The 16728-nt window shown below is 36.0% G+C and overlaps 3 protein-coding genes and 1 long non-coding RNA gene across 7 annotated transcripts; 2 read left to right on the top strand and 2 right to left on the bottom strand.

Moving 5' to 3' along the window:
• Window positions 1-155: 155 nt before the first annotated feature.
• LOC117991113 (uncharacterized) lies at window positions 156-6626 on the bottom strand. Of its 4 annotated transcripts, none has more exons than XM_069505093.1 (2): window positions 6449-6626; window positions 156-672 (listed from the first exon to the last, which is right to left on the bottom strand). In XM_069505093.1, exon 2 carries the CDS (start codon window positions 666-668, stop codon window positions 174-176), a length of 495 nt encoding a protein of 164 aa, XP_069361194.1. In that variant the 5' UTR covers window positions 669-672; window positions 6449-6626; the 3' UTR covers window positions 156-173. The 4 variants fall into 4 exon arrangements, with proteins under 4 accessions (XP_069361194.1, XP_069361193.1, XP_069361196.1 ...); XM_069505092.1 differs by having other exon boundaries at window positions 6331-6626; XM_069505095.1 differs by lacking the exon at window positions 6449-6626 and adding an exon at window positions 1917-1937.
• Window positions 3131-5890, top strand: LOC117991099 (sedoheptulokinase-like). The gene is made up of 2 exons (XM_034978655.2): window positions 3131-3597; window positions 4272-5890. The coding sequence occupies exons 1-2, from the start codon at window positions 3317-3319 to the stop codon at window positions 5377-5379; spliced, it is 1389 nt and encodes a 462-aa protein (XP_034834546.1). The 5' UTR covers window positions 3131-3316; the 3' UTR covers window positions 5380-5890.
• Window positions 6627-9144: 2518 nt separating the features above from the next.
• On the bottom strand, window positions 9145-11561 carry LOC138403617 (uncharacterized). The gene is made up of 2 exons (XR_011237847.1): window positions 10330-11561; window positions 9145-10232 (listed from the first exon to the last, which is right to left on the bottom strand). It is a non-coding gene; the product is annotated as an uncharacterized lncRNA (long non-coding RNA).
• Window positions 11562-13605: 2044 nt separating this feature from the next.
• On the top strand, window positions 13606-16703 carry heix (UbiA prenyltransferase domain-containing heix). The gene has a single exon (XM_034978658.2). The coding sequence runs from the start codon at window positions 13883-13885 to the stop codon at window positions 14879-14881; it is 999 nt and encodes a 332-aa protein (XP_034834549.1). The 5' UTR covers window positions 13606-13882; the 3' UTR covers window positions 14882-16703.
• The last annotated feature ends 25 nt before the right edge of the window (window positions 16704-16728 follow it).

Here is a 16728-nt window from a genome sequence, read left to right on the forward strand (position 1 = left end):
ATGAGAGAGAATAGAGTGCACCTGTATTTGTATAGACACTTGCACTATAAATGATACCTCCCGCGTAGATGGCTAATATCTATGGAGATTGTATACATCGATGGACTGGGCAAATTCGGCCAGGAGAACATTAACTTATAAAAAATAATGCAAAATTTTTAATTAAAAAATTATTATTTCTTTTTATTTGGACCTAATTTGGCTTCTATCAGTTTAACCCAGTTATCATACTGTACATTATCTTCTTCGTCTAATTCATCACAAAACTTGTCGATTTCTTCATCTTCGGGTTCTTCCTCGTCATTAGTTTTCATTCTTCCCCCTTTCTTTATCGTAACTTCTGTTCCTTCGTCATTATCATCTGTAACAATTATCTTTTTGTTTTGTTTACTTTTGTTATTTTCTATATTGTTCACTGCACTCCTAGTGCTTTTGTTTCGGCTTCTGTTAGGCGAGATTGAGTTAAGTTCATTGGTGATTTTTATAACTGGTGCTATTTTAGTGGGTTCATCATTATCAAATACAATTTTCTTATTTTTCCCGTTGCCGGTTGTTTCTATACTAGATATTTCCTCCGTGGTGTCATCATTGGCTGCTGTATCATTATCAGATCTCTTTTTCTTGGTTTTAACGTTATTCTTCTGTTCCCCTTTATTTCTTTTGCCCATATTTCTGTAACAAAAATAACTTCCTTTAAGAAAATCTTAGTAAACTTAGTTTACAGTTAACATTTGATCTAAATTCAAGACTGCTAGTTCCAAGATTATAAATAAAACTAGCTTATGCTCGCGACTTCGTCCGCGTGGACTACAAAATTTCAAACCCCTATTTAACCCCCTTAGGACTTGAATTTTCAAAAATCCTTTCTTAGCGGATGCCTATGTCATAATAGCTATCTGCATGCCAAATTTCAGCCCGATCCGTCCAGTAGTTTGAGCTGTGCGTTGATAGATCAGTCAGTCAGTCAGTCAGTCAGTCAGTCAGTCAGTCAGTCAGTCAGTCACCTTCTCCTTTTATATATATATAGATAGAAGATGGAGATTAATAAATTAAACAGCAGGCCCGTATTTTTCTGTTTGTAAAGTGGGCTTGTGGGTGGATTGTAAAACACAGCTTCTAACATTGTTTATATTTCCACGGTACAGTCTATAAACCTGCTGAGTAACGTTTAAACAGCATTTCAATATTAATCTTTACCCGTAAAGATTTATAGAGATTAAAATAATAACACATTTCTTTTTGGTTTATTTCTGGCAGACATTCAACACATTTTCCCTGGACTGTCGGTAATTTTAAAGGTTTTTGTTATCGTTCCTAATCGTTCAAAATATTATTGTGCTAAGAAAATAATGCATGTGCCATTGATAATAATAGTACAGTACCTACACGGCAGAAAATAATGTACATCGACCTCTAGAAAGAGGGTTCGACTTTGTAGAGTGTTGTCTCTGTCACTCATACCTATGTGACGTTTTGTCGGTCTCAACGCAAATATAGAGCTAGCTTGCTGCATATAGCAAGTACCTATCGAAATAGCTTATTCCGGAGACGAAAATTTATATCGCTTGGCATAGGCTTTTTTTATCCCGGAAAACCAATGAGTTTCCATGGGATTTTCAAAAACCCTAATGCACTCGGACGAAGTCGCTAGCATCAGCAAGTAAGTAAATAGTATTTAATTCGTTGCCGCCAAAATTGGACTCGTATCATAGTGATGTTTCAAGTGGCAATTAAATAAACATTTGTACGAGTGGACTGGGTATCCAAAACTTACTGCGTATGGACCAAAAATAATAATGGCTGATGACATGATGAACAAGTACTCTATGATTAATCATTTCATTCGTGACTTCTAGTAATTAGTTGGACGAGATGAGCAAATGCTTTGATATATTAGTAACTAGGTACCTACCTACCAATAATGTGTTTGAGGCCTTGCCAGAATAATTTAGAATTTTCTCTTTTTCTTTAGTTACATAAAATGTCAAATGCAGTTTCGTTTTAAAATACCGGTTGGTAATAAAACACGTCAAGACACAGATATGAACGTTTCGTGGCAGAGTTAAATTTGAATATTAGGTATCTACCTTAAAAATGGAAATGATAACGTTGAATTCGGTTAGGTAGATACCTACTTTACTACGTAAGCAAAAGTAAGTTTGCTTTAAAATCTATTTTGAAATAAATTTATCATACGTACCTACGAATATTTTTCGAATAACGTTTACCTGCATAGGTTACTTATTTATGATTATTGATTATACTAGAATTACTAGATGGTTCCCGCGTGCCTTCATTCGTGGGGATTTAGATTTTAACTAATCCCATGGGAACTCTTCGATTTTCCGGGATAAGAAGTAGCTTATGTTCATCTCCGAGATGTCTCTATGTCTAGAACTATCTCTGTAGTCTGTACCAAAACCTGTAGTACATTTTAAAATGATAAAATCGGTTAAATGGATTGGCCTTTAAAAATCCCATGGGAACTCTTCGATTTTCCGGGATAAAAAGTAGCCTATGTCCGTCCGGTATACAAGCTAACTGTGTGCCTTTCGTCCAATTGGTTAAACGGATGAGCTGTGAAAAGCTAGTAAACATACAGACAGATACATTCACATAGGTGTTATTGTTGTTCCTTTCCTTTCGCTAGTGGTTAAGACGTCAGTCTCCTATACGTGGGGTCGGGAGTTCGATCCCAGGCACGCACCTCTTTTTTAGAGTTATGTGCGTGTTTATTGATAAAGGAAAACATCGTGAGAAAACCTGTATTCCCGAGAGTGCTCTGTAATGTGGTCAAAGGTGTGTGAAGTCTGTCAATCTGCACTTGGCAGCGTGGTGGTCAATGGCCTAAAACTTTCGGGTAGACCAGGAATAGTGGTCCGGCAATGGGACATGGGCTAATGATGATAATTCCTTTATGTACCTATCCAATTTTACAACAAAACTTATCTATCCATTAAATTAATTTGGGTTTATTGTCACTAAATGAAAAATGACAAGAGGATTTATTGACTTTGTTAGCAATAAGTCTGAACAGCAGTGCGATAAACATATCGGCCACTCGATGAGATAATGCAATACACACTACATTTACGTAACACGAGAGACGCGAGAAGGGGGCTGCGGGCGTATTGCCACCAACGTCACTCCCCGTCCACGGCCAGTCGGTCGGCCACCCGCCTCCCACAGCCCACTCGACTCGCGTAGCACCGCCACTGCCGTAAATTGAAACTTCCCTATCGAGTGCCGCGTATACAATCATCTCAAAAACGGAAAATTGTTTCAAACTATAGTATTTTTTAAATTAAAATACAATATGGCAGAAAAACAATACATTTTGGGAATGGACATCGGCACGACTTCCGTAAAAGTTTGCGTATACGATCCCGACACCAAGGAATTAGTGGCTAAGCAAAGTAAGGACACCGCGGCAAACATTCCCAGCGACCAGGGCATCGAAGGAAACAAGCAGGATGTTCCCAAAATAGTCTCTGCTGTTCATTACTGCGTTTCTAGACTGCCTAGAGATGTTTTACGGCATGTCAAGAAAATTGGTGTTTGCGGTCAAATGCACGGCGTTGTGTTGTGGAAAAATAGGTTCGTAACCAGTTTGTTTACAATTCGCTAATTACCTACTAATCCTTACTAGGTAAAATTATGTCTGCTAGCTTTTCACAGCTCATTTAACAGATTTCATCGAAATTTAGTAGGTACAGAGATATGCATCCTAGACACGCGGAAAATCAAAGAATTCCCACAGGATTTCTGAAAGCCCATCTGTTTACCTAACGATTTAGAAGTAAGCTTGCATCTCTGGAATGGATGTAGGCTACTTTTTATCCCGGAAAATCAAAGAATTCCCACAGGATTTCTGAAAGCCCATCTGTTTACCTAACAGATTTAGAAGAAAGCTTGCATCTCTAGGATGGATGTAGGCTACTTTTTATCCCGGAAAATCAAAGAATTCCCACAGGATTTCTGAAAGCCCATCTGTTTACCTAACCGATTTAGAAGAAAGCTTGCATCTCTGGGATGGATGTAGGCTACTTTTTATTCTGGAAAATCAAAGAATTTCCACGGGGTTATTGAAAAATCTAAATTTATGCGGATGAAGCCGCGGGCAGCCTATATCCGTCCCCAGAATTCAAGCTATCTCTGTACCAAATTTGTCAAAATTGGTTCAACTGATGGGCCGTGAAAAATTAGCAGACAGACAGATTCACATAGATTGTAGGTACATGTAACTTAATATTTTTTTTCATTGTTTACAGAGCTTGGGAAAAGGTAGAAAAAGAAGGCGTCGTAATTCGTTTCGAGGCTACCAGGGAGAAAATGTCTGCCTTGTACACCTGGCAGGACACAAGATGCAAACCAGAATTTTTGGACACTTTACCAAAGCCAGATTCACATCTCCAATGCTATTCTGGTTATGGTTGTGCCACCTTGTTATGGATGCTCAAACACAAGCCAGAGAAACTTAAAAGTTTCTCATGCTCATCCACAGTTCAAGATTTTGTTGTAGCAATGTTATGTGACTTAGAGTGTCCTATTACATCGGATCAAAATGCTGCTAGCTGGGGTTACTTCAGTACAGAAAAAAATGAATGGAATACAGATATATTGAAATCGATTGACTTTCCAGTCAATCTTTTGCCTAAAGTTTTAAAGAGTACGGAAATTGCAGGAGTGTTGAGCAGTTCTTGGAATGGTATTCCTGAAGGGACACCAGTCGGTGTAGCGATGGGTGATCTTCAATGTTCTATTATTGCTACACTTGAAAATAAACAGGATGCAGTGCTAAACGTATCTACCTCAGCCCAGCTTGCCATTGTAGCTGATAGGATAAGTGATTTAGGATGTAAGACAATTGAGCACTTGCCATACTTTAACAATTCTTATTTGGTTGTCGCTGCATCCTTGAACGGAGGAAATGTGCTGGCTACATTTGTGAAAATGCTTCAGCAGTGGATGCTTGAGTTTGGATTCCCCATTCCTCAATCTAAAGTTTGGGAAAAGCTTATAGCCCTCGGATTGGAGGCTCCAGAAGGTACAAATATGAAAATAAGCCCATTGTTGTTGGGTGAAAGGCATGCTCCAACTGCTAAGGCTTCAGTGGACAATATAGACCTGTCTAATATACAATTAGGGCATGTGTTCAGATCTTTATGCGACAGTCTCATTGAAAATTTACATTGCATGATGCCCAAAGAGATTTTAAGGAATGCTAATATAAAGAGAATAGTTGGGAACGGCTCTGGCTTGTCAAGGAATGCAGTATTGCAAAGGGCAGTAGAACACTACTATAGCTTGCCTTTAGAATTCACTTCCGGTGGTGATGCTGCTAAGGGAGCAGCTATAGCTATCCTAACAGCAACTTAATCACTGTCAATTACTTTGAAGTGGAAAGTCTTTTATATAATTCATACTTATATTATATACATGCAAGTGTGTTTGTCTATTTGCTAGCTTTTCATAGCCTTTCCATTTAAATAATTTTGATAAAATTTGGTACAGAGTTAGCTTACATCTTAGGGATGGATATAGGCCACTTTTGTCCTGAAATATCATAACGTTCTCACAGGATTTTTAACAACCTAAATCTATGTAAAGGGAAGAACTCATAGACATCATTTTCGTGATATAGAGATAACTTGCATCCTGGAAGATAGACATAGGTTACTTTTAATCCTGGCAAATCAGTTGCCTTGTGATTTTTAAAAACTTATATCTACACAGAAGTTAAGTCGTGGGCATCATCTACTTTAAAAACTTAAAAATGTATCAACAATGCAAGCAATGTATCTCTGTTTGATGTGAAACTGTGATGGAAAATTTAAGTGTTATTTTTTATTTTTGTTAAACTGCTTCTGAATACACCATTATACTAATATTATATTTGTTTTTCTCTAAAAGAAACGGCTAACTATTCACAACTCAGGCAGACAACTGTAGTATTTACTGTATTGCGCCGGAAAATTCTGATATAATTTTTTAATCTACTAGCTTATGCTCGCGACTTTGTCCGCGTGGACTACACAAATTTCAAACCCCTATTTCCCCCATAATTAATATATATATAACCCCCCGGGATTAAATTTTCAAAAATCGTTTCTTAGCGGATGCCTACGTCATAATAGCTATCTGCGTGCAAAATTTCAGCCCGATCCGTCCAGCAGTTTGAGCTGTGCGTTGATAGATCAGTAATTAGTCAGTCAATCTATATATATAAATCCTTTTATATATTCAGATTTTAAGATCCAGATATAGGTTATGTTAGGTACACGTTTAAAAAAAAATACAAAGTAAGGTAATAACATAAGTTTAACATACCTTAATAATGGTTTTATCCTTAGATTTTGATATGAGAAGACAGAAGTTCAAAATATAATTCGTTGAGAGTGTACTCTTAACTTCTCACTGTAACTTATCAGATATAACAAAATAATACCTTTAAATAGGTTGAATGACTGAATTACTTCCTTAATTCATTGATAAATAAACTACTTGAACAATAGATCAAAAGGAACTTAACTACGTAGTAAATAAGAATTTAAAACAAATCTTCTTGTTTTTTTTTCTTCAAAATATCAGCAAAACAATAGGTACTTCCATGGTACTTCATTAGAAAAAAGATCAAAATAAATTGACAGTGTGGCTAATTCCATTGTACACAATCTCTAAACTAAACTAAAACGACACGTCTAAATCTATTGCTATCCCTTTCATAATGTTGCTTGCGGAAAAGGATAGCACTAGATTTAGACCTGTTAATTTAGTTTAGTTTAGAGATTGTGTACAAGAGAATCGGCCCCATTGACATCATAACCGTTCATTCATTTCATTTAGCCATTCATTCCGGATTCCGATTTCCAACCAAAGACAAAACCTGTAACCTTGACGTGTAGGAAGATTGTGCATTACCTCCGACTCTTCAAAACCGACCCTACGGCATCGACATAGGAATAGTAGTACTTAGAAATTCTTTGCCCTACGGTAATGCAAAACCAATGCGTCAACCCATGCGTCAACCGCCGAGTTTCTTGCTGGTTCTTCTCGGTAGGAAAAGCCATAGGGAAAGGCATTCCGAACCAGTGGTAGATGCATTCGACTATTCGAAAGTACTTGTAAAAGTTTATTCGAATAAAAAAGATTTTTATTTTTATTATTTATCATGGTCAACCCGTTCAACCAATGATCTGTCGTTCTCACTCGGCAAGGATGGGTCAGATCACAGAGTACTTTTTACGTCAGATTTGGGTGGATGTTCTTGCTTAGGACGTACAGTTCGACAAGGCTATCTTGGCGCGTGACGATAATCGGAACTAACGTTGCCGTCAGGTGTCCCCTTTGTTCTTGTTTGAATATTTCAAGCTTGGATGAATGCAGAGAGTAAAGTACCTAATATACTAATAGACTGAAAGAATGATTCCAAGCCTTTGTTCTCCAACAGCGCCCTTCTGTCAATGTCATTCAAGTGCCAAGACAGTCTTGTCGCACTGTACGAGAGCTTAATCCAGAAAAACCCAGGAAAGCCCTTTTTTTTAAAGTCTGTTAAATAACAGGTTTCAAACCCAGAGTTTTGAGGATCCCTTTAAGCATGTCTTCGCGTGTTACGTATATTTATTTCACTGGGCACTCTAATCCACAACTTTCCTGTGGTCTTTATCGATGCGTTTTTTACATTCTCGGATGATACAATAACGAAAATTACTATATTTTTCATGTACACTAGTATAGAAGTCATGTTTATTAAACTTTGGGAGGTTATGCTGTTGTTTACAAATGCATGACGTCAGAGCACAGATAATCTATCGGCCAAACATGGCCGACAGTGTTTTCACCTGTCTAAGAAAAATATAGAAAGGGCGGGAAACTTCGTACTTGGCGGACGTGAATTTTTCGTGCTTTGATTTTATTAATTTGTAAATTCAATTTGTAAAAGGATTGGTGTTGTTTTATAGTGTTAATATTGTAGTTTTAGTGTCATTTTCATAGTAGTTAGCTGTATATATAGGTAAGTTTTTAAATTTAGTATAGTTTTCATTTCAAACTTATGGAAACTCGGCCTCCCGATCCTGGGGGGTCTGATCCCCTAGGATCGTTGAATATTACATCTAAAATGGACGTATTAATTGCGGCAGTTGAGTCGTCAATGGACACTGACGTTTCCGTTGTGTCCAATGCCGACCAACCGTTAAAAAGAAAAATATTTTCACGCATTTGTATGACCTGTAACAAAAGAAAAAGGAAAACAAAAGGTCGAGATGGAAGAGAAAGGTACAGTTGTGAATGCAAGTGTGAACCTGACAATAATAAAGTTCAGAATACCCCTTACCCAAATCCACAAACTGAATCCACAAATCCCACCGATAATAGTAATCAATCTTCATTGCTAAAGCGTGTGCCAATTGGTCGTGCTTATTATCAACAATCCGACAATGCCCCATATGTAATACATGTACAAAAAGAAATTGAAAAAACTGATAGCTCAACAACTCTACACCCAATAACTTTTGGTAGATTTTTAAAAAACAACAAATTTAGTGGTGTTGTGAACGGAAGCGTAAAACGTGTAGGTAGAAATCGCATTAGTATGGCGTTTTCTACCTACTTGGATGCCAACAATTTTTTAACAAACCCAATACTTGAACCCGCAAAATACAGGGCGTTTATACCCACATTTAATGTTACTCGCATGGGTGTGGTAAAAGGTATCCCTAATGATTGGTCTGAAGAGGAAGTCTTACTCAATATGAGTGTTCCACTTGGTTGCGGACCAATCATTAAAATCAGGAGGATGAAAAGAAAAATTGTAGTGAATGATGTAAACCAATTCATTAACACGGGGACGGTAATAGTTACTTTTGATGGGCAAATACTGCCTACCCGGGTATATATGTGCTACACAGCTTTACCTGTAGAGTTATATATTTACCCCACTGTGCAATGCTACCAGTGTTGCCGTTTTGGACACGTCAAAAATCAGTGCCGGTCAGTGCCAAAGTGTTATAAATGTAGCCAAGGGCATTCTGGCGACACTTGTCAGGTAGAGGAAGAGTATTACCGGTGTTGCCTATGCAAAGGTTCCCATCAAGCCATAAATAAAAAATGCTTAGAGCATAACAGACAGAGAGCAATAAAAGAAACCATGAGCAAAAGTTGTATTTCGTATATGGAAGCAATTAAAATACATCCACCAGTTTCAAACATGTCATATGCCGAAGCTTTGGTTTCAACGCCTGTGCCATCCTCTTCATCACAGGATATACATGGTCCCCAAAAATCTAAACTTCCATCTAGTTCAAATTCAGTGCCGAATTCGTATAAAAAAACAGTCTTTATAAAGCCAAGATCACCCTCAAAGCATAGCAAAGGCTATGACCGCTCTGCTCACTCAGAAATAATAAGAGATCCTGTTTTACCTAAACAAAAGTTTAATTTTAATAATAATAATTCTGAAAATAACATGAACATGGCAGACATTATTAAAATATTAATTCAATTATTATCACAATCAAATATAGTTACACCGTCCCACGTTGCCACAGTAATTGAAGCCTTATATCAAATCTCTAATAATAATGGATCACAGAGCCAGAGTGATTCAGTGGAATTGCCTGAGCCTCAACAGTAGAAAACAAGACTTGATATATCTTATTAATAAACATGATCCCTTTCTAATCTGTCTCCAAGAGACATGGTTGAGAAGGGAATTTTTGTTCAAAATGCCGGGGTATGTTTGTCTCAGAGAAGACAGACCTGATGGGTATGGCGGAGTGGCCATACTCATCAGAAATACTCTGACATTTACACCTATCACTCTACCTGTACATAGCGATAACTTATCTGTTATTGCAGTTATTGTAAATAGTATATGTTATGTATCTATATATTTCTCTCGTCCTAATAATGAAATCTTTAATGAAATAAATGAAATTTTTAATTTTTTACCGAAACCATTTTTATGTTTAGGGGATTTTAACTCTCATCACGAATTATGGGGATGTTCCACATCAACCTTCTATGGAGAAAAGTTGTTAGATTTAATAAGCTCCCATAACTTGTGCATTCTTAATACTGGGTCTCCAACACGGTTGGCACGGACACCTAGTGCTCCAGATTTGTCCATTTGCACTCCTGATCTAGCTTCATCTCTCACCTGGTCAACCGCTGAATCTACTGGTGGTAGTGATCACTACCCTCTAATTATTACTTTCCCTTTTGAAAAACCTCTAAAACATGTAAGACAGCCACGTTTAAAACATAAACTGACAGATGCAAAATGGAGTTTGTATAGTGCAGCTGTTGAAAAGAAAATCAATAATTTACCTGAAATTAGTCATTTGAATATATTAGAATCCTCACAAGCTTTATCTGCAGCTTTAATTGAAGCTGCAGATGAAACTTTTCCAGTAAAAAGGGGTGAGTGCATGGAATTTATTCCATCTCCACCATGGTGGGATGTAGAGTGCACTAATGCTGTTAAAGAAAGGAAAGCAGCAGAAAAACAATTTTGTCAAAATATGACGGATGAAAATTTTGATAATTACTTAAAAATTGCCAATACCACTAAGGAGCTACTTAGGGTAAAGAAATATGAAGGATGGCACAGGTTTTGTAAATCCTTGAATCCTAATGTTTCACCTTCAATTGTTTGGCAAAATATAAGAAGGTTTAGATCTGCATTTAAAGATTCACAACAGAATAAAATATCTCCAGCTCTAGCAGAGCAAATCATGGATCGTTTGGGTCCTCCTTATGTACCTGAATGTCCCATGGCCTTAACGCCCCTAATAGTATCTAATGATAATTATAATAATGTAGATTTGAATTCGCCATTTACACTTAACGAATTGAAAGGCGTACTGTCATCGACTAAGGATTCAGCACCAGGGGAAGACGGGATTCCTTATTCTTTCTTATCGAATCTTGACGACAATATCCTCAGGTACTACCTTTCTTTGATCAACAACGTTATGATGGCGGGTATCGTCCCCGAATCCTGGAGGTCCCAAACTTTGATCTTATTACAGAAGCCGAATAAATCGAGTTCAGATCCAACATCGTATAGGCCAATAGCATTATCGTCGGTATTAGCTAAAACTGCTGAACACCTCATTAAAATCAGGCTGGAATGGTTTTTAGAACATAATACATTATTATCAAGAAACCAGTTTGGTTTTAGGAAAGGTAAATGTACCCTTGACAGCTTGAGCGTTCTTACCACAGACATAAGACTAAGTTTTTCTAAAAATGAGTCTTTGGTTGCTGCCTTCCTAGACATAAATGCCGCCTATGATAATGTAAATATCTCGATTTTAAAAAATAAATTGCTAGCCCTGAATATTCCTAATTTATTAATTAATTTTATTGTAAATATGTTGTACGAAAGATATATAAAGTATTCGTTAGATTCGTCTGAAAATGAAATTATATATAGAACTGTGTGGAAGGGTTTGCCACAAGGCTCTGTTTTGAGCCCTATATTATATAACATTTATACTTACGATTTGGACATTTCTGTTAGCAGATATGCAAATGTGCTTCAATATGCAGATGATTTGCTTTTATATGTTACTGGGCCATCTTTGGATAATATTAGTGAATTGATAACTTTAGCGTTAAATGCTTTAAAGTGTTGGTTATATAATAATGGGCTAGATTTGTCACCATCTAAAAGCTCTGTTGTAGTATTTTCTCGAAAGCGAAATCTCCCATCTCTTCATATTAATTACAATGGTATTCCGCTAGCAGTTAAAGATAAGACAAAATTTTTAGGCGTAATATTAGATTCTAAACTTACTGGAGTTCCTCATTTTGAATATGTTTCATTAAGGTGTGAGCGAAATTTGAATATTCTAAGGTGCCTTACAGGAGTATGGTGGGGTGCACACCCTTTTACAATGAGATTGTTATATAATGCTTTAATAAGAAGTGTTTTAGACTATGGAACATTCTTATTACACCCTGGTTATACAACTGCAGCTAAAAAGCTGGATATGATCCAGTCGAAGGCTTTGAGGTTAGTTACAGGTGCGATGAAATCGGCTCCAACAAATTGTCTTCAGGTGGAATGTTGTGATCCGCCCCTATATATGAGAAGACAATTCCTCTGTGATAAATACTTTTTTCGTACATTACAGCTAAGTTCCCATCCGTTATTTTCAAAAGTACGACAACTTGCATATCAGGTTGATACCTGCAATTACTGGACCCATAAAGACTCTCCATGTCTTGTAAAAAGTCTTAGAAAATATGAAAGTTTGGGAGCTCCCACCCATCGAAGTATTACTCTTCCTCTATACCAGCATAACTACAAAAGCCTTATTGCTGTCCCGCAAATTAAATTCGATATAGAATTAAAATTAAAAGATAACCTTAATCCAAAACAGGAATTTACTAACATCGTCAATAATAAATGGCCCGACAGGCACTATGTGTTCTCAGATGCTTCTAAGCATGAGGATAAGAGTTGTGTTGGGGTTGGGGTATATCATTCACAATATAAAGGTATACAACAAATTAAACTTCCACCTGAAACTTCCGTTTACACCGGTGAATGTTATGGTTTACTTAAAGCTTTAGAATATGTTTTAATTTTAAAGATACCGAAAACCATAATATTTTCTGATTCCCGCAGTGCTTTAGAAGCTATTAATAGATTTCCATTCAAATCCCATAAACAGTCTCCAATTGTTTTTGGGATTAGAGATCTTTTATATAAATGTTCACAGAGAAATTGCGATGTTGTCCTAGCTTGGGTACCAAGCCATGTGGGTATTCTCGGAAATGAAAGAGCTGATCAATTGGCAAATGAGGCTATACGCATTGGAGATACTGTCCCATACACCAATTATTGTTCTGACCTGATAAATTTATCCAAAGTATATTTGTATGAAACCTGGGATGGGGTATGGAATAACGATAGTTCAGTAGGTAAACATTATAGAAAAATTCAGACGTCCATTCCGAGAAAACCATGGTTCAGTCGATTAGTTTTCTCCAAAACTGTCACCTCTGTTCTGTGTAGAATACGCTTGGGTCATGTTTGTACACCAGCCCATTTGTACAAGATGAAAATTGTTCCCGATCCTTACTGTTCCTGTGGGGAGTATGGGGACTTGAACCATATTTTCTTTGCATGCACTTTGTATGATCGGTCTGCCTTTCTTGCTCATCTCGAATCATTGCATATACCATTTCCTACATCTATAGTTTGTTTATTATATACTAATTCTTCAAATATTTATAAAGTTCTAGCTTTGTTCCTAGAAAAAAATGATATCAAGTTATAGTATATATGTGGGTATATTATTATTAGATTAGTGAAAACCTTATCCTTTTCCTTTCAAATTCCAAATTTTTCAATGTTATCCATAGTTTCCCTAACTTTAAACTTTAATAAATAACAAACCTGACATTGGCTAATCTGTGTAAAGCCAGAAGAACAAAAAAAAAAAAAAAAGAAAAATATATTTTTAAATGAAAGTTTTACGGTTTTTAGGGCGCAAAAAAATATAGTGTTAATTTTTTTGATATAATAGCACAAATATTAACCATTTAAGACCAACTTTAAAAAAGTGTCAAGTAGCCTTTGACATGACAACCAACTGTCATGTCAGACAAGTTTAAAATTTCAAGTGTACACATAACCCAATTTTTCTGTATAAAATTGGGTTTTGGTGTTAGTATTTATTTATTAATGCAAACGTATCATTAATTTAAATTAACAGTCTTGTTTTTAACATACAACGTATAAGGAATATTGAAAAATGCAACTCTACAGACACAAAATCATATGAAAAATTGGTTCTTAGCATAGTGTATTTTTGAAATAGAAATCGTGTTTTAAATTTAGGGTTCACTAAATCAGGATACGAAAATGGAAAACATTAAGAAGTCAGACGATTTGGACAGTCCAACAGCCGATGGAAACCTTTTACAACCACCAAAGGATAAGAGTATTCCAACAAGAAACCCTCTGATGAAAGTGCGTACTTATGTGCTAGCGCTGCGACCGTGGTCTCTTAGCGGAAGCCTCCTGCCCACTCTACTAGGAGCTGCACTGGCGTATCGTCTTCCAGGCGACAATGGTTTCAGTTGGGTGACGTTGCTGCTCACTTTGTGTACAGTTATCCCCGTCCATGGCGCCGGGAACGTCGTCAACACATACTTCGATTTCGTCAAAGGTATAGACAACCGAAAATCAGATGACCGAACTTTAGTCGACCATATCTTAAGTATTGATGAAGTTGTTTCCCTTGGAGCCATACTTTATATGGCGGGATGTGCATTTTTTGTATTGCTTGTTATAATGTCTCCGGCTAGAATGGAGCACTTAGCTTTAGTATATTTTGGTGGATTGTCATCCTCTTTTCTTTATACTGGGGGCATCGGTCTTAAGTACATAGCCCTCGGTGATATTATAGTTCTAGTCATATTTGGGCCTGTGTCTGTAGTGTTTGCCTTCCTAGCACAAACGGGAAGAGTTGATTGGCCTATTTTTTACTATGCTATACCATTGGCTCTAAACACGGAGGCTATTTTACATAGTAATAACACTAGAGACTTGGAGGCAGACAGTAAAGCAGAAATTGTAACTTTAGCTATTCTAATAGGCAGAACTGCATCTCATTTACTTTATGCATTTTTACTTTTCACCCCATACATAATGTTTGTAGTGGCATCAGTCAGATGTTCCCTTTGGTTTCTATTGCCGTTGCTGACGTTGCCGCGAGCGTTCGAAATAGAGAGGAGGTTCAGATGCCCTGAGACAATGCAATATGTTCCCAGACAAACTGCAAGACTTAATTTTTATTTTGGAATGTTGTATATGATTTCTTGTCTGTTCGCTAATAAATTACCATTTCTCCTGAGATAATGAATAAGCTGTTTAGTTATTACTTGATATCATTAATATTTATGTACTTAATGGAGCTTATTTTTAACTATTGTGAATAAACTGCCCTGTATAAAAATGGTACTTTGTATTTTATAAGAATGTATTACAATGATGTGTTATCAAGATGAGTGCTCAAAATGTAAAGTTGACATCCTTTGTCACTAGATTTTATCAATTTTAGAAAGTTACAATTCAAGAATTAATGATTTTATGCAAAATTAATGATACTTATGGCAGTTATTCTTGTTATTGATTGACACACTGGTAGAATTAGCAGAACAAAAAAAAAACCGGCCAAGTCAGACTCGCGCACTAAGGGTTCCAGACTACAATCGTATTTTATCGTCATTTTGCACGATAAATCAAAAACTATTTTGCCTAAAAATAAATCAAAATCTGTTTTAGAATGTACAAGTAAAGCCCTTTCATATGATACGCCACTTGGTATAGTGTAATCTTACTTTGAAAGTTAAAAATAGCATTATGTTCAGAACATGTCATATTAATTTTTTTCTAGCTAGCTAGAAAAAATTAAAATGTGCTAGCTTCTAGCTAAGCTAGCAGTATTACGAAATAAGATACATTAATTCTTCCTTTTTTGTGTGTTCCGCTAACTATGCCGGCGTGTGTATTATGTACCTATACTTATGCGTATGCAATATTTTTGTGAGTTTTTTAAGAAATTTTATTTATTAATTTTACTTCACTGTTGCTATAGTTTTTGTAGAAACTAAATACTTATCATGTAAAAAAAATGGATTTGTGAGAGGCAACATCTAAACCTGAGGGTCTAATATGAGAAAATTTTATCCACACATTTTCTCACGTTATTCCTGGAGAAAAAACGAGTAAATGCGTAGACAATTTTTTTTTATGTGGGCGCATGTTAGGCCTGCAGGATCCCGATTTCTGATCTATGATGACTGAATATATGAATTGAACAGAATTGATGAAGGTTACAGATAACTATTATTATCTAAGCAATGCGCCTATACAGATGTAAAGTAGTTTGCCTCTTGAAAAATGTTTTATTTTGTGTATGCTTGTAGTTATACCACATTGGTGTAGTCAATATGAATCTCCTCTAGTTTCAATATTTTTTGTCAGCAGTTATGGTTTTGTTTTGTTATTTAAATTATTTATCAAAAGCCTGGCGAGACCCTTTTTGAGTAATCTGTTTACAATATAGGCATATTATTATGTGCCTGTATAAATTAGAATTAGATGTTCAATGTGACTAATTCTGTTGTACACAATCTCAACTAAATTGACAGGTCTAAATATAATGCCATCCCTTTTATCATGCTTCCTGTGGAAAAAGAAAGCACTAGATTTAGACTTGTCCGTTTAGTTAAGATTGTTAGAGATTGTGTACAACAGAATTAGCCGCATTGTTGAAGTATAATAAAATCAGTACCTACATATTGTTTTCCGGTAGACGTATATCACAATATGCTAATATGTATCACCTAACATGACGTATTAAAAATTAGTACCTAGCTATAAAAGAGCTATTTTAAACATAAACTGTGTTCTAACTTCTATGTAGCTATCAAAATTATATGACCCAGCATCAAGTTGTAAGCAAAAATGAGAACTATCTCTTTCATTTGAAGTCACCAACTCACTAAAATATCTGTGTTGTGACCCATCTTGTGATGTTGTTGGTTTTTCTTTTATTCCAATGCAGCTCATATTTAAATCTGCAAAAGTTTATTTAACATATAAAAATACTAAAATGATGATCAAATGTTACTCATCTGACAATAAACTATTAAAATAAATAGATTATTTTATGTAATTGGTGAAGTTTTATTTGCAAGTTT

Source organism: Maniola hyperantus, chromosome 19 (assembly GCF_902806685.2).
Source record: "Maniola hyperantus chromosome 19, iAphHyp1.2, whole genome shotgun sequence".
Lineage (NCBI taxonomy): Eukaryota > Metazoa > Arthropoda > Insecta > Lepidoptera > Nymphalidae > Maniola > Maniola hyperantus.

Coding starts and splice junctions, on each gene's coding strand:
- heix (XM_034978658.2), top strand. CDS start 13,883: ATGGAAAACATTAAGAAGTCAGACGATTTGGACAGTCCAACAGCCGAT.
- LOC117991113 (XM_069505093.1), bottom strand. CDS start 668: ATGGGCAAAAGAAATAAAGGGGAACAGAAGAATAACGTTAAAACCAAG.
- LOC117991099 (XM_034978655.2), top strand. CDS start 3,317: ATGGCAGAAAAACAATACATTTTGGGAATGGACATCGGCACGACTTCC. Junction 3,598..4,271: donor GTTGTGTTGTGGAAAAATAG/GTTCGTAACCAG, acceptor CATTGTTTACAG/AGCTTGGGAAAAGGTAGAAA.